Source organism: Antennarius striatus, chromosome 15, assembly GCF_040054535.1.
Source record: "Antennarius striatus isolate MH-2024 chromosome 15, ASM4005453v1, whole genome shotgun sequence".
Taxonomy (NCBI): Eukaryota; Metazoa; Chordata; class Actinopteri; order Lophiiformes; family Antennariidae; genus Antennarius; species Antennarius striatus.
This window is the reverse complement of record NC_090790.1, coordinates 11,002,307-11,029,597: the sequence shown is the minus strand read 5'-3', so window position 1 is coordinate 11,029,597 and position 27,291 is coordinate 11,002,307. Positions and strand designations below refer to the sequence as shown.

General features: G+C 39.2%; 2 protein-coding genes across 4 annotated transcripts; one reads left to right on the top strand and one right to left on the bottom strand.

The window, feature by feature from the left end:
* Positions 1–11,090: 11,090 nt before the first annotated feature.
* Positions 11,091–16,045, bottom strand: ndufa8 (NADH:ubiquinone oxidoreductase subunit A8). Its single transcript, XM_068335063.1, has 4 exons — positions 15,871–16,045; positions 14,249–14,412; positions 12,366–12,531; positions 11,091–11,532 (listed from the first exon to the last, which is right to left on the bottom strand). The coding sequence occupies exons 1-4, from the start codon at positions 15,922–15,924 to the stop codon at positions 11,395–11,397; spliced, it is 522 nt and encodes a 173-aa protein (XP_068191164.1). The 5' UTR covers positions 15,925–16,045; the 3' UTR covers positions 11,091–11,394.
* Positions 16,046–16,163: 118 nt separating this feature from the next.
* morn5 (MORN repeat containing 5) lies at positions 16,164–27,171 on the top strand. Of its 3 annotated transcripts, XR_011038265.1 has the most exons (6): positions 16,164–16,428; positions 16,564–16,711; positions 18,157–18,268; positions 19,463–19,594; positions 21,502–21,703; positions 26,533–26,599. XR_011038265.1 is itself a non-coding variant. In XM_068335701.1 (5 exons), exons 1-5 carry the CDS (start codon positions 16,382–16,384, stop codon positions 26,637–26,639), a joined length of 546 nt encoding a protein of 181 aa, XP_068191802.1. In that variant the 5' UTR covers positions 16,164–16,381; the 3' UTR covers positions 26,640–27,171. The 3 variants fall into 3 exon arrangements, 2 of the variants coding, with proteins under 2 accessions (XP_068191802.1, XP_068191803.1); XM_068335701.1 differs by lacking the exon at positions 21,502–21,703 and having other exon boundaries at positions 26,533–27,171; XM_068335702.1 differs by lacking the exon at positions 21,502–21,703 and having other exon boundaries at positions 16,417–16,479; positions 26,533–27,171.
* The last annotated feature ends 120 nt before the right edge of the window (positions 27,172–27,291 follow it).

Below are 27,291 nucleotides of genomic sequence, written 5' to 3'. Positions count from 1 at the left end.
CCTTAACCTCCCTGTTAGATGCAGAGGTCTAGACCTGGACTCCTCTTTAAAGTCACTTTGGGAACTTTAAACATGCCTTCATGTCTGATTGGGTCGCGGTTCTTCAGTAACCTACACAAAGTAGCTCCTGCACCATGCATGTGTGTGTGTGTGTGTGTGTGTGTGTGTGTGTGTGTGTGTGTGTGTGTGTGTGTGTGTGTGTGTGTGTGTGTGTGTGTGTGTGTGTGTGTGTGTTCAGTGCTCATGACTGCGTCTTGGCCCTAAGCAGCAACAGATGCTGCGCTGACCTCAGAGGCTTCCTGGAAACGCAAATTTGTCAAAATGAAGCAGGAAAAAGAGAGAGCAGCAGTTTAGGTAAATGTAACATATAGGGACACACAGACACACAAACGTCCATGCAGACACACACACACACAAACTGAGAGCTTAGTGTAGTGTTACATGGGATGCACAAAATGAATAATTGCAAATACACTCACAGCATCAAAAAGAAAGAGAGTTGACTTGACTTCAATGACTCGAGAGTAAACGCAACCCCCCCACACACACACACACATACACACACACACGCACACGTTGTCTGTCGTATATATAAACTCTAAAGGTGACCGTGTGACTGTATTTGTTCTTTAGAACACAAAGGAAAAGCTGACTGAGAGTTTAATCAGGTTTGATCGAGTTATCATTAATATTTAAGGTTAATAATATTGTCTAATAATATAGCAAATATTGAACTATAGAAAATATAAAGTCATTTATTTTAGCTGAGCCGTTTCAAAAGAAGATAGATCTGCTCTGGTTACTCTTTAAATAATTCAAAGTCTCAGAAAGAATGTATAAAATAAACTCGCCAGCTGAGATTTTATCTCCTTTGATATGTTTTAGATGTAAAAAAAAAAAAAAATAAGCCGCTTAGTTTAGTTTTAATGACGGCCTGATGGTCGATTTCCTGCCGGATAATGAAAGAGCTTTTGAAACAGAACATGTAAAACAAATGGTGTTTTTTCCTTGGCCTTGTTTCAGACTTTGAACGATAACACCGTTTGATTTAACGTGAAATCCACTGAGAACCACGCCACCGTCTGATCCATCTCTCTTTTTCTTTCTCTTCTTTCTTCTCTTTCTTTTCTTTCTTACTCTCACCGGAAGCAATCACACTATCTCCGTGACGAGCAAGCAGCCCGACCGCATGATATCACCTCTTTAGGAAAACAAGAGGAAACGCGTGCCAGTTGCTCTCACATGTGATCAATTATTTTACGATGAAGCCGGTCTGGGGGGAAATTTTCAGCCATTAGCCCTTTAGAGCAGGGATCATACTGAGGGTAATAGTGACTAAACACTGAATAAACACATTTGGCTAATAGGTCATTCGAACTTCAAGTGGGGAAGGTGGGCCTGTTGATTGGCCAGAAGGTTAATTTTTAGAATCCCCAAATATTTAGTCAGAATTGCAGAAATGCATGAAGACGACCACATCTAAAAACATTTTGAGACAGCAGGTGATTGTCTTTTGTCAAGGCTATCGCAGGCAGTTTGCTACTCCTACTGTAAAGTATGCAAATCAAGCTCCTTTAATTAACAGTGTTCTTACAGGAAGCCTATAGTCTTCATCGATAGCACTAATTTTCAACCTTACCCAGACTGTCGGCAGAGTCGATGTTCATGAACATCGGCATGCACATGAATGCATTGTCTTTTTTGGTCTCTGCTCAGAAGTTCACAGAGTTGTGACCAAAAGGACGAAACACTGCAGATGACACGCCAACAGGAAAACTGAAAAGGCCACATGACGTCAGAGCAAACAGTTCACTTAGTCTACTTGCTGAGTTATTTTGACATGAAGTGAACTCTTAACATATGGGGTGTTAATGTTACACTATGGCAGCACGCGGTTGTTCATATTCACAAGTGTTCAAAAGTTGGATGGTCGTATCTTGAAGACAACCTGTATAACGTTTTGTTTTGTTTTATCATTACCGGTTGCAAAAGAAATGATCACATCTTTTACTCAGATATAAGTCACACTAAAAGAAGGAAATAGAAATCTTCAAAGTCTTGATTTAAAAATAGTGCCATATTTATTTTGTAATAGCCTTAATTGTTAAATCTATATGCTTACAGTAGTGGCTTAAATAATAATGTAATTCAACTTTGATCATCATCATAAAAAATATGTATTTAAAGTTTTTAAAGTGACCAATCAAAATGATTCAACAAATCTGAAAAGTAACTGAAAATGAACTGTTTACATCTTATTTATTATGTACAACCAAGTGCTCACTAGAAACCACTTGACTTAACCGCAGCAAATTAAGGTTCAACCATTTACATCCACTCATATATGATCCTTGTTCTTTTCTATTTCTGGTATATCTGTTATTTTTTCTTTTGATTTCCCTGAGACAGAACAGAATGACGACTTTTTCCTTTTCCCTACATCATTTAAACCAGATTCATTATTTTGTGTCATGAGATTGTTGCAACAGATGGTGTTTTCCAACTTCTTTCATTTAGTTTTTTATGCTTTTTGCTTTTACTGCAAAGGTTGAGAAACAAACCGCCTGTACACTCTCTCTCTCTCTCTCTCTCTCTCTCTCTCTCTCTCTCTCTCTCTCTCTCTCTCTCTCTCTCTCTCTCTCTCTCGCTCTCTTTCTCCCATCCTTCCCCACCTCTCCCTCTGTTTATTCTGCTGGCGGTGCGACAGGCCCCAGAGCCCGGGGGAAGTCATGTTCTCAGGGAAACTGCAAATCTCTACAGAGCTCATATCAAAATAGTTTAAAATGTGAATTGTCTGATCGTTCCCAGTGAGTGCAGAGACGAGCCAAACACTTCCAGAACCCCCAGCCAGCAGAATGTAAACAGAGCTTGAGTCTGGGAGACACAGAGCTAGTGAACCTGTTGTGTTCAGAGCAGCCTGATTCATCTGCTTGGTGTTCCAAAATTAGATTTAAAAAAAAAAAAAAAAGTAGTGTATTGCGTTTAGTCAAAAAGTCAAGGGTATGCTGGTGTTAATGCTTGATGGGGAAATATTTTGTCAGAGCTGCAATACTGACATGAAGCAGATGTCAGCAGAATTATTTCTTCATGTACAAAATGAACAACAGTGATAAAAACGAAGTTGCATTTTCCTGAACGGTATACTGAAGATTGCTTAGTCTGGGGTAGAGGATGCTGACCATGTAATAGTTATGTCATTTCTAATCTCTCTCCTCTCATTTCTTGCCTGCTTTTCCACTGTCTGTCTTTCTACTAAATTTAATTTATTTTAAAAAAAATAAAAAAAAACACACACACACAAACATAGAAATGTTTCTTGTAAAATGAATTGTAAAGGTAGGTATGAAGTGTGTGTTATACTTTCTAAGATACTTATTTTGATTTCAGTAGCTGCACCCACGACTCTCTTACCAGCAGAGGGCTCCAGGCCTCTGTGGAGGCAAGCTCCATTACAGACTTGTTTAGAAAAGGTGGTTGACATTCAATTATAAATTACAATAAAAACTGAGCCTTAAAGGGGAAACGTATGGGGGACAAAGCTGCCTTGTATTACATATTTATGTGCTGCTTATAAATGATAAATAGGGCTACATAGAATAAAGTGTTTCCCAAAATTGTAATAATAGACAGTGATTGAATATGAAAACAACTGTAAGGTTATTGTCTGTGTGTGCAGAAGTTGTGTCTAGAAATGGTTAGAATATGAAATGAATAAAACAAAAAGTTGGTGTAACATCCATAATAATAATCAGGTTGCTCATCCACATCATATATTTTTCTGTGTTTGCATAACAGACATATTACTGAGTTACTTTACCTTGAATTCCTCATAAAATAGTGGAGAATATGTGATATAAAGATTTAATCTATAATCAATATTGTCTCTCAGTGCATACTTAAGCTAATATAAATGATTGCTTCCCACAGCTCCAGAAAGGTGTTCAGAACTATTTATATAATTATGCACTGGACCTCTGATTACACAGGAGAAAAATTGTTCATGATAATTTTATCCAACGTGAAAAATATGTGTGTAAGAATTTGAAATGTAATGTGTTTGATGACAGGCGTGCATAGTAGGAAATGTCACAACCTCAAGACATAAACATAAAATCCTGTGTATACAGCATTTCAACCACCACATCTAACACACACTTCCCAGAATATGGAAAATTCAATTATCTTCACTAATTTGCAAAAGGAAAAATTTGAAACCTAATTTTATTCATCTCATCTGTTTGTGTGTGGAAAATATCTAAAGGTCTATATATTTGCATTTTATGGATTTTATTGATGTGTTGGAAGATTTAATGTTTTTGTATGGTTGTGAAAGCAGATCTGAACGCTGACAGACAGTCAAATGTTGCATAACGCTTGATTCGTACCTTCATTTGTTTGCCTGCGTGCTTGTTTACTCTGGCGTTTAGTCCACGTTTGTAAGGTAGCTGGAGATGCCAGCATGTAATTAAACAATGTCCTGCATGCAATAAATCATATGATAATCATCATCATCATCATCATATCAGGGATAATAATGTTTTTTGTGAGGTAAATGACCAATTTTCTCAGTTCTTTTCAACCAGATCTCTAACGTTTGACTCCATGTTAGGCTAAATGAAGACATAAAAAATAAAATGAAGACATGAAGACAAAAAAATAAAATGTTCATGAACACGTATGCCTGTTGAGGGCTTTGTGGGCTTTGCCTGAATAAGCACTGGAACTTTCCAGCATTTCTGTTCTTTTTATTTATTTTTTGTCTGTGTTGTTTTCTCAGTATTGCAATGCATCACTTGATATTACCCAAGCAAGTTTGAGCTGCAGCGCATCAGCTGAAAGCAATTTGGTCCGGAGCGCAGCTGCCAGGCGGATAAGACTTTCCTTCTTTCGTTTACTTTGAAATGTTCCTGTTTTTTTCAACATCCAAAATACACAAGGCAGCCAAATTGCTGACATGTGTGAGAGGGGCAGTGAGACTCCTGCATTCTTTCATGCCCCACTATGCAAAATTCCACATTGTTTATTTAAAGAACACTGAACACTTTAGCACTATTAAGAAACATGTCATATAGTAAACTAAAGGTTTCCTCTCAGGAAAAATCCCTGTCAGTTTATTTTTCTTCTGCAAAAAGTTATTTTAGTTTTGACTCACAAACTGCCTGCATTCACAATTAACCAACAGTGTTGTACCACAGCTCGTGTGGTGTGAGACACTAACTGCCTCGGTAAACCTGGAAATGGTGCGATTATTTATGTGTTGAGGCATGGAGGTGTGAGATGGAAGAAGAGGATTGTCTCTTTCTCACTAGTTGAAGTGGCAGCACATTTGTTTTTAACAATTTTTTAATGCATTTTTTAACTAAAGATATGACAATGAAATTAATTTCAAATATAATATTATTGTAGACACTGAAACTATAAGTTTAGGATTTGGCCTGAGTGGGAAAAATGTTTCCACGAAGCGTGATTCAATGTGGCATCAACAATGACGGCAGTGAAATGCAGCTCAGTGCAGCATGAGAACAAGAGATCGCTTTAATATGTGATAGGATGGAGAGAAAAATTTAAGATGACAAGTGAGGACCGTATAGCCTGCTCTTGTGCTCCATGATCTGAGCGGAAAGTCATATGGAGGGGATGTCTGAGAGACACAGACGAGGAAAAAGGGCAAAGCTTGACGAGCAAACCGCGGATGGCAGCCAGAAGACAGCCTGTGCGTCAGTGTGGGTGAGGTGGCTGATGGGAGGAGGGTGTGGGAGGGAAGGGGAAGGAGCTTCCATAGCGGGAGACGGGAGGGCCCGACTGTGAGTGATAGCCCACCAGGGCCTGAAAGCGGAACGACGCAGGGAACAGCTAACCTACCTTGACGTGCGTAGGAAACCTAAACCGATCTGAGCCCTCTGTTAGATAGAAGCCACCCAGAGGAACCCTGCCACAACTGTGTAGCCCGAGCCCCTGTGCGTCCTTTTTAACTAGCTTTGTTTAGATGAGCACACGGTGGAGGAATGCTCCAGTATACCTTGTAGAAACCACAAGCACAACAGCATTAGAGCTACATCAGATTCCCAGCGCATGTGAAGAAATCAGCTCTGGCAGGATTATGACTGCTGGGCTGGAGTTCAGCACGCTCGTGTGTGTGTGTGTGTGTGTGTGTGTGTGTGTGTGTGTGTGTGTGTGTGTGTGTGTGTGTGTGTGTGTGTGTGTGTGTGTGTGTGTGTGTGTGTGTGTGTGTGTGTGTGTGTGTGTGTGTGTGTGTGTGTGTGTGAATGCATGTCAGTTGGGCAGCGCGCTGTGTGTGTCTGTGTGTATATGTGTGTGGAAATACACTTGAGTAGAAGTCCCTTTGATGCGGTAATGTTCTGAGGAAGATAAGCTTTGAAGGGTAAAGTGACTCTGAGGTAGGTTTGGGTCATGTTAGTAGTTGTGACATTGTATTCAAAGACAGTGTTGATCTTTGTTGACGAGGAGCGACGATCCAACCAACATTCATAACGCAGCGCGTCGACACACCGCAGGTCTCCTCCACCCTTTAGCACCACTGACAACCTCAGAGCTGAAACTTGGACTCTTCAGAGACAGCTTGGCACGAAAAGCATCCAGAACAGGACATGACGGAGTGAAGGACATGGAAGGATTGAAAACATATAGAAGAAAATCAAGAGCTATGCAACAATCTACACCTATGCAATCCAAAGGTCAGGGACCACTGACTTGTATGTCGAATCACTTTTGAATGAGAGCTCGAAAAAGTCTATATCGCAGCTACTGCAATAAGAAACATTTCCCCGACTGTAATTTGTGAATTTAAAAAAGGTGAACTTTATGTCAGTTGTTCTTTTACTTACTGCTGTATCTAAACTGGACATACGAAGTTGGACTTGATCCATCTTTAAAAAAATGTTTTGTTGCTCATTTCAGAGGTGTGTTCCACAGTGAAGATCCTTCCCTTCACTGGACAAAAGAATAGTTGTGTAACAAGTGCATTATAATAAAGATGCTTTTACGCACCACAGCAGCATCAGCTTACAATGTGATGAATTAGACATCATTTACCTTCCCACTAACATGGTGATGGGTCTCAGAGTTGCTAATGTGATGAAGCGCTATCTAAATAAAGGTTGATTGTTTGATTGATTGATTGATTGATTGATTGATTGATTGATTGATTGATTGATTGATTGATTATTACCTGATTTGTTGCTCTTTTATGAGTTAGAGGCTAACTGCTACCAACCACTATTTACATTTTTTGGTTATGGATCATAAACACATTACGTCACTCTCCTGTCCAGTCCTACCACCTTACCAGCTCATCTATGGAAATATACTTCAAATTATCTACATACAGTATCTGCCTCCACCAGAGAGGAGAGGAGAGGAGAGGAGAGGAGAGGAGAGGAGAGGAGAGGAGAGGAGAGGAGAGGAGAGAAGAGAAGAGAAGAGAAGAGAAGAGAAGAGAAGAGAAGAGAAGAGAAGAGAAGAGAAGAGAAGAGAAGAGAAGAGAAGGATTTAATGTTGGCACATAGGGAAAGGCAGTCTGCGGTAGACTTGTAAATAGCCGGAGGGACAAAGGGATGGAGGAATGGAGCTATCAGCAGAGAAATGATGAAGGTCTGGGAACAGGCCAAGATAAACATAGGCCAGCCCAGAAGGAGTTACAGCGCCACATATGCACACATTAAGACACACACACACACACACACACACACACACACACACACACACACATACAAACCCTACTCACACATACATGTAGAAATGAACAAACATACAAACATTTAAGGCCGCAAGTGCTTTATTTTCATCATGTGTCCACATTCAACACGTGTACACAGACATGCGCAAACACACACACACACACACACACACACACACACACAAACACACACCTGCAGCGCACCCCCTGCCTCCCAGTCCACAACTTATGGAGTGTTAAGCTGCGTGACAACAGCCTGAGCTGTCATTTAGACGTTTCATTTCATCACGTACTTCGCATTAATCCATTTGCTAAGATAGCCCAGAATAAACAGGCAGGGAAAAGAAGGGCCTAGAGATTTTTGCTTCAAACATGTAGAATAAACACAGCTTTCCAATAATCGCTTAATTTTGAAAGAACAGTAAAATCATTTTCAAATACTACTCTAAACCTGATTTTGAAAAAAGAAACGAAGACATGTGTTGATATATGTGGAAATATGTGTGTGAATTTTGCTTGTTTTTCTCATCCCTCTGTGTGACATGGTGTGAAGCAATACTAGTCGTGCTCTGTCTTGTTTTTGACAAACTAACACCTTGCACGAAACTTTGAGATTTGCTAAATGTTATCTTAAGAGTGGCATTCAGAGGCGTTTGGCAAAACTTGCATGAAAGAGCGGCTGTGGAGCGTATCTGGCTGGAATGCAAAACATAAGTCACGGTCATCACTCTGTCACCATGCAGATTTAAACTCTGAGGGCCCAGGTTTCAATGTGTGTGAGCGACTTCGCTGTTTCGGCTCATTGTCAGCGCCCTCATCAACTCTGTTTCCAGCAGGCAAGCTTTAAGAGAATTAGTCCAAAATAAAGATATATACTAATGATGTGCAAATAAATCAACGGCATCCAGTGAGATTTACCATCCAAAGATGTGAGGCTTGTCTTCCAGGTTTGTTTACACACACACACCCCCCACATTATGAATAAACAAAGCCCGGATGCACATCATCACATTGTGAGTGGAGTAAGGTTGAAGTTTGCAGAAGAAAACTCAGCAGATCCACCTGAACCTTTTCTGCTGATGTTCTATTTTGTATAAATGAACACAAAGATTAAAAACAACAACATCTGCTGCAGGCGTGAGCACATGTGCACACGTGTCTGTTTCTGAAGCTCTCCAATTATTAATCTCCATGAGTGGTGGTACTTGTGTCCCCTCTGTGTGTTTGTGTGTGTGTTCTGTACACAGAGCAACCTGCATGGCTTTTCAAAGCTAGCCTGTGCAGCATGAGAGGGTGAGAGGACACATGAAAGCAGCACTCAACAACACACACACATTCAAGAGATCACAGAGGGACTATGGCAAGAAAGATGCACCAACATAAACAAATCAAATGCACCTACCTTTCAGAGTTTGTCAAACTAAGTGCACCCCCATGGTGGGGGGGGGGCTGTTGATGGCAGGGATGTAAGAAAAGACCTCTCTAGTATTAACACAAAGGTAATGCATTTGTAAAATAGAGTGGAAAACGGAACATTAATGAGCATATTCTGTATAATTTATTTAAACTCATTAAACTCAACCCTTAGTCTCAATCACAAATTAATTAATGGATAAAAACCATTAGTCATGTCTAGTGTAATAAATATTTGTTTATTCTTATTTTTTATTTTTAAATGCATTTTATAACGCTTAATATTTTTGTATCTCAAATATGTATTGCTCGTTGCTCTCTTGACAATTAAATAGAAGCTTTTATTGTACTCATACTTTTTGCGCTTGTGAAGTAAAAGCAGCAGCTGTAGCTGCTGAAGATCGCCGCTTTATTACCTCAGACTTGATCGTGAACAGTGTGAATTCTGACGGTCGCGTTTTGAACTCTCCAGACTGCTTTAGTATTTTAGCGCGTCAAGCAGAGGTGAGCTTTGTGAAAGCCCTGTATTGTATTTCTTTCCTGTGCCAGAGCCCTTTTCCCGTGTCAAAAGATGACCCCCTGTTTCTTGCAGGTCGCATGGAGAGAGGTCTGCCACGAGCCCCGGGGCCTCGCCGCCAGCCACCAAACAACTTACATGCCCCCCTCTCTGTCTACTCTCAAATCACTCTCCACCTTGCCCTGACTGGATCCGTTTTTCTTTTTTCCCTCCATACGTCCATCAAACTCCAGCTCCTCTCACTTATTCCTCTCCATCAATGACCTTCTTCCCCTACTATATTTTCTTAACTCCTGTCTCTCTCCATGTTTTTTTCTCAATCTACACCTCCTTTCCTCTTCACATCCCTTCTTCCCCCCTCCCTTTGTCCCACTATCCAGGTCAGAAAAGGGTTCCTCAGGCGTTTCCTGCACATCCAGACCACACCTTGAGAGGGGATTTCTGCAACACTCACCAGTGACATGTTATAAAATCAGACGTGCAAGTCTGACGTGTAGTAAACCATGTTTATTCTGAGCAAATGTTTACTTTTAACATCTGCATGAAGCCTCCAATATGTAGCATAAAATGAAACTCGTGGGAAAAATATAGGAATCATTAATTATTCTGTATCATTGCTTCATCTGGAATGGAAAACAATGAAAAATGCTTAGTGTATTTTTACACATTTAAACAAAATCACTTTGGACCAGTGGACAGCTGTTGACCTCCCTTTTAAGTCAAGTCCTTGTTTTTTCATGCACTGAAATAAGATGGGGGATTTTAGAACATATCCAAACACCCCAGGGCCACGGCTCATAAGTTCAGCTTTTGAGTATGAGAAAGCTGTCAAATCATGTATTACTGGGAGTCCCAAAAGTCAAACATATGGCAGGGGTTAGAGACAACGTGCCTGATGGTCACTCACTACTATCATAGTTAGGTTAATATGGGAATATCTGCACTTTTAAGGTAACTCATTTGCAACAGAGGTCTCTCAACACCATATAGGGAAGCTTTCATCTTAGACAATGCCCCGCCACTTCATGTGTTTGCATTGGCACGGTCCACTAATGTTCCACACGCCAGCATGTCTTTGAACTGGCTTCTCATTCAAGGTCATGAGAGCGCCTGCACACGTGTGCCGGCAGCAATAACATGCTTTACAGTGAATCACTGAAATTGTTTCTTCTGTGTCTTACAGTCCAGGTCAGGGGCAGGAAGTGAGCTGGGCAAAGAGGAGGAAGCAGAAGCAGCTCTCTCTGACTACAGGTAGTGACCCCTAACCTTGACCTCCAACCCCACCCCCCACCCCCCCACCAGTCTGACTGCACAATGTGACAAAACACAGATGTGCAAACTTGGTGGTGTTACCTACATCTTAGACTGAAGGGACTGTTTCAATCCTGCCCTAAAGGCTGACCCAAACCATTACATCAGGAATGATGAGTTATGATAAAGAATAAAGACGTGGAACTCCACAACTGTATTTCATCTCTTTATTATTTGACAACAATAATAATAGCATGTTGTAATTTTTTACTGATTACATTTACCTTGTTCAAACATTTAAAGATTATGTTCTCCAAAGTTTGAGGATGCTGGAGGTCCAGCGGATGAAGAGGATGGGACATGAGCCCTTTCTAAAACTAACCCTCACAACCTACACGAATAAAGCCAAGTCATTCCTTGACATTTGTGTCTGAACTTGACAAATTTAACCCCTTGTGTCAATGGTCACAAATATTCTAGCAGTTTGTGGACAGGTGACAGACTTCCTGGAGCAGCCTCACCATCTCCAGAAGAAAAACCTGCTGCCATATTTGGAAGGCTCCAGTGGGCCCTCCGGGACTGGAGTGGGCTCAGGACGTGGCTTAGAATGATAGGGGTTCTCTGGAATGGGCCTTGAAGTCGACACTTTGGTCACCTACAAAAGAACATGAACACGAGAATTTGTTAATTATATACGTATAAAACTCTGTTCATACAACAAATGCATATTGAATTTGTTTAAGGAGTATGTGGAACCAGAATGACCCAAGAATCTGCCACGAGCACTTCACCCCGAATGATTTTGAAAGCGATTTGAAGGTAAGATCATTTTCAGACAATCCATAGTATTTATTCTGAATTCCCAAGGTTCCACCTTGTTGGAATCTGCGTCAAAAATGGAGCTCCGATCCACCCACCCGTCCATCTGCTCCATCAAAAGTCACTCACCTGTTCAGTCTGTGTAAATGTTAAAAAATCTGTCTGTGGATATTTGGTGACACAATCTTTACTTTTCAACTTGTGTGTCTTGTTTGATAGTGGGCGGGTGTCAGCCTTCCTCACCTTGGCCAAGCCTCTGAGCACTGAACACCTTGTACTTTTGGACACTCCAGGTAGATTATAGTTCTTGAATGTGACAGCAGTTGAGGATAACCGGTTCATGGAAGTGTCACATTTTATTCTTCTCAGATTTTTGGCTCTGAATTTGCATCTTTTTTACTCAACATCTTTCTTGTGACCATTTTGACTATTTGCAACAACATATTTGATGGTTCTGTGAACAAAGACCAGTATCTCAGCATTTTCAGTACATAAAATGCCTTTTTTTGGCCCATTTTGTGAGAGGAAAAAAACCTGCCTAAAAATTATGCACACCTTGATATAAAACATTATGATATAGTCTAAATATTCACTTGCCTTACAATTGTGCACATAGCAAAGAGCCCAACAATCAAGCTGTGACTGAAGCCAATCCTGCACAAATCTCACCTTAGACAGGTCTCCCAGTTCAGGTCTCTTCCATCCCAGCTTATCAAGGACGCAGTTGTCGAAGGCCTGCTGCTGCTTACGACAACATCGCAGTTCTGCTAAGGCCGAATAATCCAGGCAGGTCCAGTACTCAGTGAAGGAATCAGCACAGGTTCCTTTGATTTGCCTGTAAAAGAACAGTGAAAATAGATCTTTTAGTCAGAATGAAATTTAGAAGAGGGCATAAATAATCCAGAAAACCACTGAACCCAAAAACAGGAAACAAAGCAAACACGTAAAAATTATACCCACATACTATAGGATTTTCTAAATAAAATTTTTGATCAAGCCATGTGTCTTGACCTGCATGGAATCAAAAAACTCCAATCCTGCCGAGACCTTAAATAAATTGTGATTTATGAATTTCCAGTTCCAACAAGTCAAATTATTTATGATGTTTCCATATAAGGGACTGTTTGAATTGGTGGTGTGGATCACATGCTTATAAAGGAGTTGAGCACTTGCCAGAAGTACCTCAGCATCAAACCAGGTCTCCAGTGCAATTACTGTTTTTCTCAAGTCTTTCCTCATTATAACAATTACACAGAATTCTCTTTCACAGTTACCCTCAGTTTAACTTCAGGGTCAGAGTGTCAGTTGTTTGTTTCTGCTTCACAATTAGAGGTCATCTGTTTTTAGAGGAACAGAAATGCAAGCTGTCTGATGCACTCCCACACACAGAAGCACCTTAGTTACTGCATGGGCAGAGTAGCTTAACAGAAAAGTGGTCAAAAACCTTCAGTTAACACAGACGCAGTGGTTAAGAGTGACAAACCTCAGATGTTTATTCATATTTTAACAAACCTTTCATTAAAAGTAGCAGTATTAAGGAAATGAAGTATGACAATAACAGCGATCCCTGTTAGATTGTAGTTTATAAGATTTGTGATTTACTTTAATGTTAGGAATTTATTGAGAATGCCAAAATGAGAAAACAACAAGCTGCTACATTGTTCGGAAATAAAAAATAGAAAGTGAAAATAATTTATATAGATTTACTTAAATATTGACTAAAATTATACAAAAATATCACGAGTAAATATCCACTGTAAATGTGCTGGAAAAAGTACAAGAAGATGCATTTTATCATCACACCTTCACAGTACTCATAACCCTACCCTGCAAGACAACTTAATTATAATGCCTTCATTTGCACATTTATCACTCAACATTCTCTCCTTTAGAGCACACTTTGGTAAACTAAGGATGCTACATGCATAATTTTTACCAAGACGATGGAACAAATATTGTAGACAGACATCAAATTATATGAAATTATCACTCCTCTTCTGTATAACTTTGTTGTTCCATTCCATTCCAAATTGAGCCCCAAACATATTAAACTTCTTGTCTGATACCATTCAATCAAAATTTGAAATGGTAAATTTTTAACATGCCGCTTCTACCCAAAGCAAACTGAATGGAAATGTTATTAGCTGGACAAATTTCGGTACACGGAACAGGCCACCAGATGAAAAATAAATACAAACCACAAATATCTGTTGACCATAGTTTAACCAAGACTATCCAATTCTGCACTCCTCAGTTGGCTCCAGAATTCAGCCACATCTTCGATCACTCTCGAAATACAAGCACACTGTTCGATTTTGCAGATGTCACCACAGTGGTTTTCATCTCCAAAAACATATACAGTAGATTCAACTCAATCACTAGTTTCTAGTGTACTCATCATTACTGCAATGTTGGATTACTTAATGTTTTGTGCAACAACTTTCAATTAAGAAAAAACCTAATAGAAAAAAATCAGCAATACATCACAAATACCTTTGCATACCAGGAGTATTTTAGCACTAAAAATAGCAAAACCCTGAAATGAGGGGTACCTGAAAAAGTTAAGGGCACACTCATTGACTTTTCTCCCTTCTTCTAAACATTTTCGGGGATCCTTCTCCTCCCAGCGGCAGAGCATGAACTCCTTGTTGGGTTTATCGCACTGTGCGCCATAGTGGTGGGCACCAGCCTTCAGCACAGCAGATGACACATTTACCTGGACAGAGGTAGATGCAGGGAAAATAGTGCAGATCAGTGGATTACTATTAAGTGTAACACAATAGGATACCATTTTTAAAGGCAACCTGTACAATCTAATATTTGGATAATTGTCTAATCAACATGATTCTTGTGCCTTTTGATAGTTTTCATTTTATAGCACTTGTCATAGAAACACATTTCAGGTGACTCTACAGAGTCATCATTGCTTAACTTACTATACAAACTGCACGCATTCACTGCAACAAGGAGTTATGCTTTTGAATATTTTGATTTTTCTGTAAGTGTTATTTTTTTCCTTGTTCATGCAACAATGACTTTAAGGTGATTCTGAACGTTGGGAAATATCTCCATATATCCTAAACAGTTCATACTCCTCAATACTCCCCTAAGAAATGGAAGATATGTAATATACAGAGTGATTTGTAGCATAGTGTTCTGCAGGGAATAAGTGTGTGCCATTCCTTTATTTCACTCTTTACTTATTTTTCACTATCTTTGCTCCCATATTGTAAGAGACTGAATTCTATTAAACACCATTTAAGTTCGTGTTCATAAAAAAGTGGAGAAATATTTTCATGGAGGTACTTGTGGATATTTGTTGCCCAATTTAAGAGACAAATAATGTATTATATTAAATTTGTGCTGCTAATTGAGGGAATTTCAATTAAAATTATCTATACGTATACATACATATGTATACATATGTATGTATGTGTATATATATGTATTATGTATGTATTATGTATGTATGTATGTATGTATGTATGTATGTATATACAGTACGTAACAGACCTGAACATCAAATGTATTACAAGGTCCACAGTTTGCAATGGTTTCTTAAGGAACTTTACCTTTACAATAACTTTACAATAACTTATATTACTAAAACTGTTACTTTCTTCTTATTTAGATAATAGCCATAACAGTGGATAGGGATTAATCCATTATGCAATTTCCGCATACAAGTTTCGGTGCTCATATCGTTTTTTGTCAACACTGTGGATTGTTGAGTGTTTTTTATGTCAAAAAGACACTAGCTGTCTCCAAGGACAAGTTCAGACTAATAACCGGCCGGAAACGTGTGCTGGGTCAGTCATTATAGGGTTTCTGTCCCCATAAAATAGAATTGAAGGGGGAATGAAACGTTAAAAATGTTGTCCTGCCTGTTCCGACTCATATAACGTGACTTTAAGACAATGTTGTGATACTGGGTGTCATAAATATAGCAACATATTTAAGTACAAAACAATAACTTCTAGTAGATCATTTAAAACTCAAGATGTTTTTTTTTTTAATGACGTTAACCACTTTGAGAAAAGCTAAAGCTTGTTTCATAAATTTAAATGCTAGCGAGAACATCTTGAACTGCACAGCTAACCTTGGCTAGCTAATTAGCATGTTCAGTTTTACCACCATTTTCATTCAAGCTAAAAAAAAAATACACGCTACTCACTTCATTCACGCTAAGCTCCTGCAGCGTGGGAACCTCTAAGGTGGGCATGGCCATGTACAGACACTACACACTACAGCAAATTACATACATCCACTGAAAACAAGTCAAGGTCCTCGTCCGGCTCCAGGACGATCGCCGAGGCTACGGAGAAGGTCAGTTTGAGCAGCTAAACTCAGTAGACAGCTGAGAGGCGCGATCTGATGACGTAACGAGAGCGTCACCAAACCAGGAACCTTTTGCGCACGCGCACTTTAAAAAAATTTTTTAACGAAACGTGTTTACGTTATGGACGTTGTATTTATTTGGTCTTGTTTGACTTCAAGCCCTTAAATTGATGTATATAAAAAGAAGAGATACTAAACCTTCTTTATTTGTGAACAATCTAAGGTCAAGTCTTTCACCCTGGTTTTCTCTGTTGTCATGGTAACTACCCCCACAGTCTTGCCCTCAGTCTCCATGAAGTCTACAGTTTGCGTGACATTTCATCTCGTGAATAAAATTTAAGGATATAATGGAGTTTGTCGGAAGCAGTTACAGTGGAGATACAAAAAATGGCAGGTTAGTAAACCTTTGCTTCAGAAACAAGTCACGATAATCTAACCAAATACTGTGAGTAAAAACACAGAGTTGACTGAAGATGGTAACCGATGTGAGCAAAGGTTAGCGAGTGTGACCGCCTCCTCTCTTCCTCAGGATGCATGGAGACGGGGAGTACACCTTTCCCACAGACACCAGGTATGTGGGAGAAACGAAAAATGGGATGTTTCACGGCAAAGGAGCACTGCTCTTTCCAAACGGCAGTAAATATGAGGCAACCTGGGAAAACGGCAGAGCAAAACAGGTGAGGACTGTGTGTGTGTGTGTGTGTGTGTGTGTGTGTGTGTGTGTGTGTGTGTGTGTGTGTGTGTGTGTGTGTGTGTGTGTGTGTGTGTGTGTGTGTGTGTATGCATGTCAGAATGCAAGCATCTGCATAGATGTTTTACATTGGTGATAGCTGATATTACATCTGGTCTGTTTTAGCAATCATTCACCATTATTGTTGTCGTTATTGGGTTTCTCTCCTTCCCCTCCAGCATGAAGCTATGGTCTCGCCTGCTCTGATGCAGCCTTTCATGGGCTTTTGCCACAACAGCAACTACTCCAATTATTATCATCAGTACATTCATTTGAAATGATAGCGGCTCTAAACCATGACTAACCTGGGGCCAGAGTACCCTGCACCTGCCTCCATGCCATACCGAAAGCCCTACAGCACTTCAATTCAAAACAGACCTGAACTGTACTACAATGAAGTGAAATGCAGAAATTCAAACCCTGGAAGTTATATCTGGTCCTCTTGCTTCTCCCTTTAATGTTATTCTGGGAGTTGAGGATCCCCCCCCCCCCACCTTCTGTTTTGTGATCTAATGTTTAAATCAACTGTGTATATTACCGTCTGACAAAAAAACCTCATAGGTTCTTGTAATATCCATATTGAATTTAAGTTGTTACAATTGTTCAGGATGCAGCTCATTGATAGAGTGCATGCTTTTCCTGTCTGCCCCATGTTGTCACAAGTTACTAAATCTGTCACTGACATCACAGCAGTTAACATTTCAAGTGCTCCCCTTTAATGTGGCTCGCCTCTCATCATTTATTCTCTTTCTCTTTTATTTCACAAATTACTATTATATATGATATACATAAATATACAGTATATATACTGTAAATATATAGTGTATTTATATATATATGTTTATGAGAGAAATTCTTAACGTTAATATAATTACTTACAAGAATGTTTAGTCTTCATTCATTTATTTTTCATTCCCAGGTACAGTTTTGTCATTCTTGAAAATAAGAGAAACACATAAGGACACAAAAAGATAGCTTTTTCCACTTGCTCCTTTTTACGCAGACAGTTTTGATTTAATCTGGTTTGTATCATCGTCTATGATTTCTGTCAAAAACAATGAGCAATAATTTTAACTTTTTTGCTGTGCTTAAAGCCCTGAAAAGTCATTTTTGAAGACCTCAGACACAGTTTATCTTTCCAGGAACCATGTCTGGGATTCATATTGTAGGATTACCATCAAGCATCACTTTCAACAGTTTTCACTGGAAATAAACACACACACACATGCACACACACACACACAAAGAAAACTGTCAACAGGGAAATTATAGATCATCTTGAGCAACATTGTTTCTGCTCTTTGGTAACACACACAAAGGAAACCCATTTTAATGTACAGTAAGTATTAATGTATTAATAATGGTGATTTCACAAGTGTGATTCCTCACCAGGGTTCCTTTACCTTTGCTGATGGCCTTCAGTACCAGGAGAAGGACTGGGACTACTGCCATTGGAACGACAGACGTTTCCACAGTGAAAGGTGCAATGGACTCAAACCGGCAGGTTTGAATTGATTGATTTGCTCCTGTATTTATATTTGGTAATAGTTTTCTTGTCTACCCTGGACACTCACATCATTTAGTGCTTACAGAAGCAAACCTGCAAGGTTGCAGCTTCAACTCCCTGAATTTTCATGAATAAATCTGAATGAAACTAATGTAACCTCAGTAGGATATGGTCTAAATAAAGTAAGACCCTTAACTTTAGCAGCGTCAGTGCACTGCCCATTGTCCATCTTCAGAATGCAGTCGCTTACATGTAAAATGTTCCTTTAAGTAAAGATTAAGAAAAAATATTGCCTAGAATGAAAACACAGAGTGGGAACATACCTTCATCAACACCAATGTGACTAAAACCTGAACAAGCTAAATTGAAAATTAAGTGATGTCAGTTTGTTTCTTTGGAAATATTATTCCAATATTTTAAATTACGTGTTCATCCTGAGTAGTTTGTTGATTATCAAAAAATACAAAATTTTAAATAATGTGGTAGATGAGTCTCTTTTCTAGCTAGAAAGAACTTGTAGCCTTTCAAAGATACATGATTCCTTTTGACTGATTAATCTGAATTATCTCAGCTACACACTGGTAGTGATGTCCTGTCTCTAAACCTCGCTGACATGGTACTGTCAATAGATATCACCTCTCTTCTGTTAAATTTCAAGTTCTCAAGTCCAGAGTATGATCCAGAAACAGATCTTATTGTATCACTTCTATTTTGACCAAATATATTCTTTTTCTTAAAACAGAATGTGTCATACTTTCCTAAAAAGTAAGAAAGTAATCTGAAATCTGCGTGAACCAAAATCCTCCTCAAAACTGAATCATCTCTTGGTTGACCTCATCTTCATCTCTTCACAAAATTTAATAAAATCTGTTGACAACTTTTCAAGACACTGTGGAAAAACAGGCAAACAAACATTGGTGATCACATAACCTTCTCTGAGTCGGAATAAATTGAGATCATGTGTGAATAAGAGAAATGACATCTAAAGCCATTACGTTGACAGCAAATACATTCTACCGACCAAAACACAAAAACCATTTAAAGCTTCTGGTGATCGTAAAAATTCACTCATCATTGTGTGCATCATTTGTATTTTCTCCAAATGTGTGTCCGCACAAAGCTTGAGGCATGAGTTGTAAACTACTGGATGATTATCAGACAATGCACCAAATGGTTGTTGGGTTACTGCAGGAGAATCTCAGATGACTGATCGGCATCCTAAACCCATCATTCCCGAGGGGTGTTACGACTGCGGAGACGGTTTCTATGATCCTGATACCAGAGTTGTCACATCTTACGCTTGCAGATTCCTCAGGAACGCAGGTAAGATATAAAGTATTCTGTTGCGATACCACAAATGATATGACCCCTTTCTGTGAATCATAAAAGCAACCCTTTGCAGCTAACTACTATGTACTTTCCAACAAAGATGTATTTTGTGCAGTGTATATAATCTGTAAAGTGAATATTAGTGGGCTTTATTTGCTGCAGACCACATCAAAGTGTAGATACGAAGCAAGGAGAACTGACACGGTGACAAAACTTTATTATAATCAAAGTTTTACTTTCTTTTCTAGCTACTTTTTCTTCAAACATTTTGTTTGTAGACTTTTATGTTTTCACTGTTGACTGTTGAGTCATATCCCAGTGTCTTTCTATCTTTTGTGCCAAGATCATTTTTAAGTAAAAGAGCAAATAAATCTCATTTTTAAAATAATCATAAGCATTTTAAGCACTTTGCCAGAGATAGGTTGTTACATTTGTATTCAAGTAGTCATCAGTAATTAGTAATAAAGCATCATTGTTGGTCTGTCTTGATAAAAAGTCAAGTAATAGTGTTACTGGCTACTGTTTCCAGCCTTTCTTGAGGTCTATAGTTGAACTTTGTAAGGAAACAACCTCTCCAGGAGTCTACCTCAGTACGTTTCAGCTAAAGGTTGAATGTTGAATTTGTTTCAGACAGAACCCTTTGTCTTTACAAATTTTCTATAACCTCCTAAAGCGTACAGCCTGGTCACATGGGAAGGATTTGATAACACTGACTCTGGAGTGATGTTAAATGGATTACCCCTTTATTCTCTGAAGAAAGGTTGCTACATCTGATAAGCATGCTTCCATAGGCTGTTGCCATCTTTTCATTTTTTTTTTCCTTTTGTTATTCGTCAAAAGTGGAAAACTCAAGACACATTTTTCCACTGAACGAGCGCCCAGTTTTGGAACTCCTGATTTGAGGCGAATGCAGTCTGTCAGGTGTCCCGATAGGAATTCACAAATTCTGACATGTTCTGCTCATCGTGTCTTCTGTGATTCGGCATCTCTAGACAATGTGGGGAATCAGGCAGCAGCTTATAAAATATAGTTTTTAAATCTTTGAGCTGTGCATTAAAATTACATCACTATTCCTATGGAAACATTCATTACCAGACGATGCATGAGGATGCTTGATAATCATGCAGGACTCCTTTAATTTTACAACTTCTATTTTATTTTTTATGTGAATTTGAATGCTGCTAATTTAAATTTATTAACACAGGCAAATGGCAACATAGGATTCCTGGCAGACATTTCAGTATGACTCACACTCCCTATGGTAGAAATTTACTTTCTGGCAGAAAATTTGTATTAAAATGAGCTACTTGCAACATAACGCAGATTAGTTCCACAAGCACGTGCGTTTACATATGTGTGGAGACAGAAGGAAACGTGGGACGGGATCCACATCCTCAGCAGATGTTCTCGACGAGCCTATCCAGCTCAAAAATATGTTTTACGATTCTTGCCTTGATGTGGGTTGTTCATCATCATTATCGGTCTGGTATTGATCAGTGGTGCAAGTAAGAGACAGAGAGAGAAGAAGAGTGCAAGAGCATAAGAAGAAAATATTTTTTTAGATGAAAATGAGGAGTAACTGAACATTTTCCAACAACGCTCTGGCTCTAGTCTGATTTTAATAAATACAGAGTCAAACAGGAAATATTTAATTGGTGTGTGCCTTTTTATGGCAGTGTTTATGTTATAGCAAGTAGAGGGAATGTTGCTATATATGTCTTGAGCTGTACATCACAGACTCCGCTTGTGTCCGTATACTCCCTCTCTTGTCTTGGTACACCGTTCTTGAGAATAATTCTCCTGTATCCTGTATGGATTTATTTTCCAACCCGTGGAGGTGAAGGCACATTTGTCAAAGTGGGTGTGAAGACACAATTTATTGCTTCATGGCTTCCGTCCAGGATGAGGAGTGCAAGGATGACGGGACACAAAGAAGGCCCACCCTCCCAGAGGGGGACATTCACTGCAGTGCGGAAAGAGGAAGGAGCTCCCTGCATTGCTGTCACAACGGGTGGATGAAGGACAAAGGCAAACTGAGCCGGTGAAGATGGAGCTCCATCAAAGGTTGCAAAATAATGCATATGGAAATGGCTTAAAATGCAGGTGATTAACCCCTTGAACTGCACATCGTTGTTTGGCTAAATTTTACTGAGTGCTCAAAATGGACCTGTTGCGATGTCCTGTTCTCCTTAGTTACTGTTGCTAACTTAAACAAACATTACTTGTTGGCATAGTGCCAGTGTAGCAAAACAATAGGATTGTTAATAACAATTGTTAATATTCCCCAAGAGGTTAAAGATTATTTTGGAGTTTATCTTTTTTCTTGTTGTGAAGGGGATGCTGATATACCTGCTGTACATGGCGGAATATGTTCAGAGCACCATGTAATGGAGGAAATTATCCATCTATATCATCCTAATACAGGCAATGACTGTAGAAATGAAAAGAGCAATACTGATTTCATTTCTAATTGGTCATTTCAGAAGATCTACAAAACATTAAATGAAATTTTCTCGTTATTTGCTGGTTTGGGGGGTGAGGGGGGTGGGGGGACCAGGAGCCTTTTCCCTGAATTGGTGGAGATGTTGCTAGTTGACCAAAACAACTCAATGAGATGACAACTGCCTGACACATGAAGCCAATCAGCTGTCACTGGTCCACAATGTGCAGACAACATGTCTGGAGCTTCTCCCCATCCCCTGCCTGTAATACTGCTGGAATAGGCTCCAGCAACCCCCGTGACCCAGAAAAGCAGAGGAAGTAGAAAGAAAATGAATTAATGAATGGTCACTGATTCTTATCCACACATCCATCCATTTTCTACTGCTCATCACAGGTCACAGGTCTTCCCAGTTGGCTATAGGTGAAAGGTGGGGTACACCCCAGATTACAACCTTCTTACTGTGAGGCAACAGTGCTACCCACTGCAACACCGTGCCGCCCTCGGTACACAAAAATTTACGTAAAAAAGGACATTCACGCATCATTTTATGTGCATTTTATATCTATGGATTGAAGTTTCTTTGTGCAGTCGGGAGATTTAAAAAAATATACCACTTCCCACACCATTTTCACAGATTTAATTTTCTGCTGAATCTTCATGCCTTTTTTTTCAGCTTGGGTTAATTTAACAAGAAAGTGTCTTTTAGGATTGGTTGGCTAAATTCATTATGATACTTTCTTCATGTCTCTCTCCCCGACCAAACCTTTAATGTTGAGAATGATTTTTTTTTTTCAAAAGGAAAAAAACCTTTGGAGCTAATATTCCAAAGAAAGCCACATTATTCATCATTGATTCTGGGTAGATTGTCTGACCTTGCAGTCAGGTGCAGAGTAAGAAGCTCAGTTTGATACAAAATCACAATCAGACACACCTCACATCAGGCAGGTAAACCGGGAAATATATAAAGAATAAGACAACACTATACAGTATGAAGCAGCACAGTAGTTGCTGATGGTGATTTGGATGTTATTTGTTATGGGACGCTCTAAACCTAAGTGCTGCCAATTAAGTGTATTTTCACCTCTGATTTTTATCAGATACATTTGTTAATTTATACATAGAAGATAAATACAAATACAAAAAAAAAATCAAAGTAAAATTATATACGTTTGAAGGCACAAAATGCAGCTTGTTAGAAAAATAATGTTCAATGAAAGATTTGAATTATGACTTGATTTTGACCTGAGATCGTTACAGCAAACATGTGCTCCCACTTACTGTCACCTACCTCACTGTGTCATTGTTAACCAGCCCGGCTTAAATAACGCCAATAGACCACAACACAATGAAATGATTACTGCAAAATCTGAAACACAAATCGCACAATCAACAAACAACTCTAAAAGGTTGTTTTTATCTGCTTTCCCCCAAAGATCCAGAGACACATAATTGAACCTAATTTGTTGTTGCTGATGAAGTTCATTTCTTAACTTTGTAGGTATAATGCAAAACATTTGAATTGCTCAATAAAGCTGCAATTAAAAAGGATACACATCTGCTCAATCACGTTCCCACCACCAACTGATTGAGCATGTTTGGTTATTACTAACACACACACACACACACACACGATCACTTGTGTATATTCTGTCTTGGCAGCAGACAACACTCAGCAGCAGTGCAGGAGGCGGCAGCTGCTCCAGCAGGGGCCATGTGTTGCCATATTGTTTGTAGCACTTTCCTGTTTCTGGAATAACTGCTTCCCTTTGAAACGGCACACAAAAAGAGTCCCACACCGAAAACATTCCACTGCCAAGGAAAACACCTCTGGTGACCAAACCGCAGCTCCTCCCTTTTGTGCCCACCGAGCCGAGGTGTTTCACAGACAGATAAAATCAGTCAGGGCCCTACAGAATAGTAAGCTCCCTTTTCCTGAAACTTTCCTATTTTTTGAGACAAAATTCACCACAAAACAAGATTCACATGTTGGATCTGTAAACTTGAAAAGAAGAATTCAAAATCTTAAAAATCAGTTTTATTTCTACATAGAAATGGGAAAACCTCTGCAGTTTTTTGTGATGTCACCAAGATACAGAAACCGAGGCTTCTCCGTTGGTCCTGAATTGAAGACAGATGACAAGTATTTGAGTGTTTATTTGAGCTTTCGCGTTGATTTTGATGTCAGTGTGGTGCCTCCAATTGAAAACCACAAAATGTGCTTATGTTATCACACATGACCCAGAATAAGTCCACTAAACTCCTACTGTCGATTTTGTCCCTTGGTGACGTCACAGAATCATAGCTTTAAATAGGAAATAAGATATCTTTCTATTATACCATCAAATCCAGAAGAATCATCTCCTTGGATTCAAGGAACCTAATTTTTGCTTCTCTAATTAAGTGTGTGTGTGTGTGTGTGTGTGTGTGTGTGTGTGTGTGTGTGTGTGTGTGTGTGTGTGTGTGTGTGTGTGTGTGTGTGTGTGTGTGTGTGTGTGTGTGTGTGTGTGTGTGTGTGTCTGTGCGCGCTCACAAGTACCTGTGTGTGTAAATTTGCTACCATTAGGCTGGAAGGAAACACTTTTCCCTCTGAGTGTATTTTAAGGATTAAGATAAACAGGCTTTAACAAGGTGCCATTATCGCTTTCACACGCTCTCTCTCCTGTGTGCGGAGCAGACACAGGTTGTTGCAGTTGAGATGTTGTGAACCAAAAAGTGATTGTTCTGTGTTGCACTTTACTTCTTACAATACATGCTTACAGATCTGACAGTTATACATTGTAGAGAGAACCACACAGGCTAATGTGATTTTTTAAATGTTTTCTTATCCCTGCCACATCCTCCCATCCATCCATCCATCCATCTGTCATTCATTTTTGCTGCATAACTCAAAAAAATACTCAATATGTTGTCGTCACACTTTCTGAAGAGATGGCTTTTATTACTTAAGAACTTTTAGTTTTGTTATTGTTGTTGTTGTTTTTGTTGTTTTATTTCCATGGCTGATATTCCAAAAATAAGGTGAGATATTCCATTAGTAGTCCCACAGTGGGAAAATTTCCACACACACAAAAAAGGACTCTTCCCGTCAGGGAATCGAACCCGTGTCTACCGCGTTACAAAGTGATCCTGGGAGCGGAATTTGTCACAGATGAGCGCTTCCAGGTAATGGATAAAACTCCAATATTTATACCGGCCATGGATTAGAGAAGTTCCTGTTGATTTTTAACTTCTTCTTTTTTTTTATTTTGAAAGCCGAATTCGAAAGGTGATTTTTTTTCTCTCTCTCTCAGGTAATCAAATAAAAGGAACAACTTCATTCTTCTTATTTCCAGTTGTCGTCAGTGAAATCCGCCCAATAATGTGGTATCCTGAGTATTTTTTTCGCTGTTGTTTTTGTTGTTGTTGTTGTTGTTGTTCTACAACATACAAATCTACCGAAATTATGAAATGCGACATTGGGTATAGGTTTATAAATTGAATATATTGACTTTGAAACGGTAGACAAAAATGTCCTGCTGTCCTCTGATGCAGGAAATTACCTAAATATACTGCACCGCCACCTGCATCGATTACATGCTACTTAAATGGTGTAATAAAGGCTGCTATAAGACGTACCGCATCTATGAAAAGGTCCTAATGATTTTATCGTTCATATCAAATGTGCGTAATGACGCAGCGACGTGTAAGCTTCTCTAATTGCCTTCCCCACTGACAAATGCGTGACAAAGACCGCCGCTGAAATCGCAGCTGCCTTCGTGTCCGACGCGTTCAATTGACCTCCCGACCAGAACAGGTAGAAGAGAGACAGAAAGAGAGAAGGAGTGCGTTTTTAAGCTTGAAGTGGCTGTTAGTCACGACGCCCGTGGCCGACAATTACGCACAATCAGCCCCCGAGTTGCAGACCTGCTCTCCCGCACAATGGAGCCCCGCACGACGTGGAGCCCGGTGAGGCCGGTTGAGCGGCTCAAGTGCGTGCAGCTGCGGGCGCTCCAGAGAAAGAGCGCTTCCCCTGCAATTAGCAACTCGTTTCAGTTGTAACAATGAAAAAATGGTTTATTATCAGCTCCTCTGTCAGTCGTTACGGTTTAAAGAAATAGCGACTATTTTCGGCCTTATTATTTATTGGTGTCTGAAGTGGCACTAAGAAGTTATTTTCTCCTAATTGTCAGGTTTATCTTGATTTGACAAATTTATCCGGGACTTAAATGCCACTTGACAGTTTTGCAGCCTTACACACAAAATGGTTCGTAGTTTAATTATATGGTTACTGGTTATTAGAGATTTGATTCGAACGTTTTAGCTTATCCAAATGAAGACAGATCTTTGGTCTGCAGCCCTTTTTTTTTTTTTTTCATCTGAGATTTTTAGCCCTGATTTTTGTTGTTGATTTTGTTCATATTGTTTAAGGTTAAAATTTTATAAAAACCCGTTAACGTGAATAATACGAACAAAAAAATCGTAATAACCTGACATGAAAATTTCCCGACAGATGACTCCGAACATGCGTGGATTGTGCGGACTTGTCGGAAAGCTGATGACGTGGATCCTGAAATATCTGTTGCCACCAGAGCCGAAGAGAACGAAGAAATCCAATGATTTCGAATAAATCTGTTTTTATCATTTGCAGATACAGTACAGTGCTTCATCAGCACTTTTTTTTTTTTTTTTTGCTCGGTTTGTTTTTGTGTAAGACAAATTTAAAAGCATTTTACACTTGTGATATTTTTCCTTTTCAATAATCATTGTGATACATATAATAAATGTTAGCATTGCATTGCAATACATTCCGTACCATTTCAATATTGTGTGGTCTCGGATGTATGTGTAAATTTAAAGACAGTAGAATGTATGTCCAAACTGTCGTTTGTTTTGATTGTAAATAAATCTTCATCCTTATAAATGTATCATATTTTGTTTAGAGATAAGCTGTTTGTTATGTAAACACACTGTATTGTATTTGGATGCCATCCAATCCAATCAGATGAATGTAAGCCTGCTGCTGTATATGTCTGTCCACGGGGGCAAAACGTTGAATACAGTTTCTGCATTTAAAACATTTATTTTGCTTTAGCCTCATGATCCAAATGTATATGTTCTACACGAGCTTAGTACACAGAATTGGTGTCTATTTATGTACCACAAATACACCTTTGGTGTGTCTCAAATGTGTATATACTAATATATCGATACATTTTTTTTATTCCCACACAGATTTTGGGCTATAATTATGCATATAGAAATAGATTTT

Excerpts from the sequence above, each read along its gene's own strand:
- morn5 (XM_068335701.1), top strand. The coding sequence starts at position 16,382 with ATGGAGTTTGTCGGAAGCAGTTACAGTGGAGATACAAAAAATGGCAG. Across the intron at positions 16,712-18,156 it reads AAAACGGCAGAGCAAAACAG|GGTTCCTTTACCTTTGCTGA; the intron begins GTGAGGACTGTG and ends ATTCCTCACCAG. Across the intron at positions 19,595-26,532 it reads CAGATTCCTCAGGAACGCAG|ATGACTCCGAACATGCGTGG; the intron begins GTAAGATATAAA and ends ATTTCCCGACAG.
- ndufa8 (XM_068335063.1), bottom strand. The coding sequence starts at position 15,924 with ATGGCCATGCCCACCTTAGAGGTTCCCACGCTGCAGGAGCTTAGCGTG. Across the intron at positions 14,413-15,870 it reads AGGAGCTTAGCGTGAATGAA|GTAAATGTGTCATCTGCTGT; the intron begins GTGAGTAGCGTG and ends ACCTCTGTCCAG. Across the intron at positions 12,532-14,248 it reads TGTGCCCTTAACTTTTTCAG|GCAAATCAAAGGAACCTGTG; the intron begins GTACCCCTCATT and ends GTTCTTTTACAG.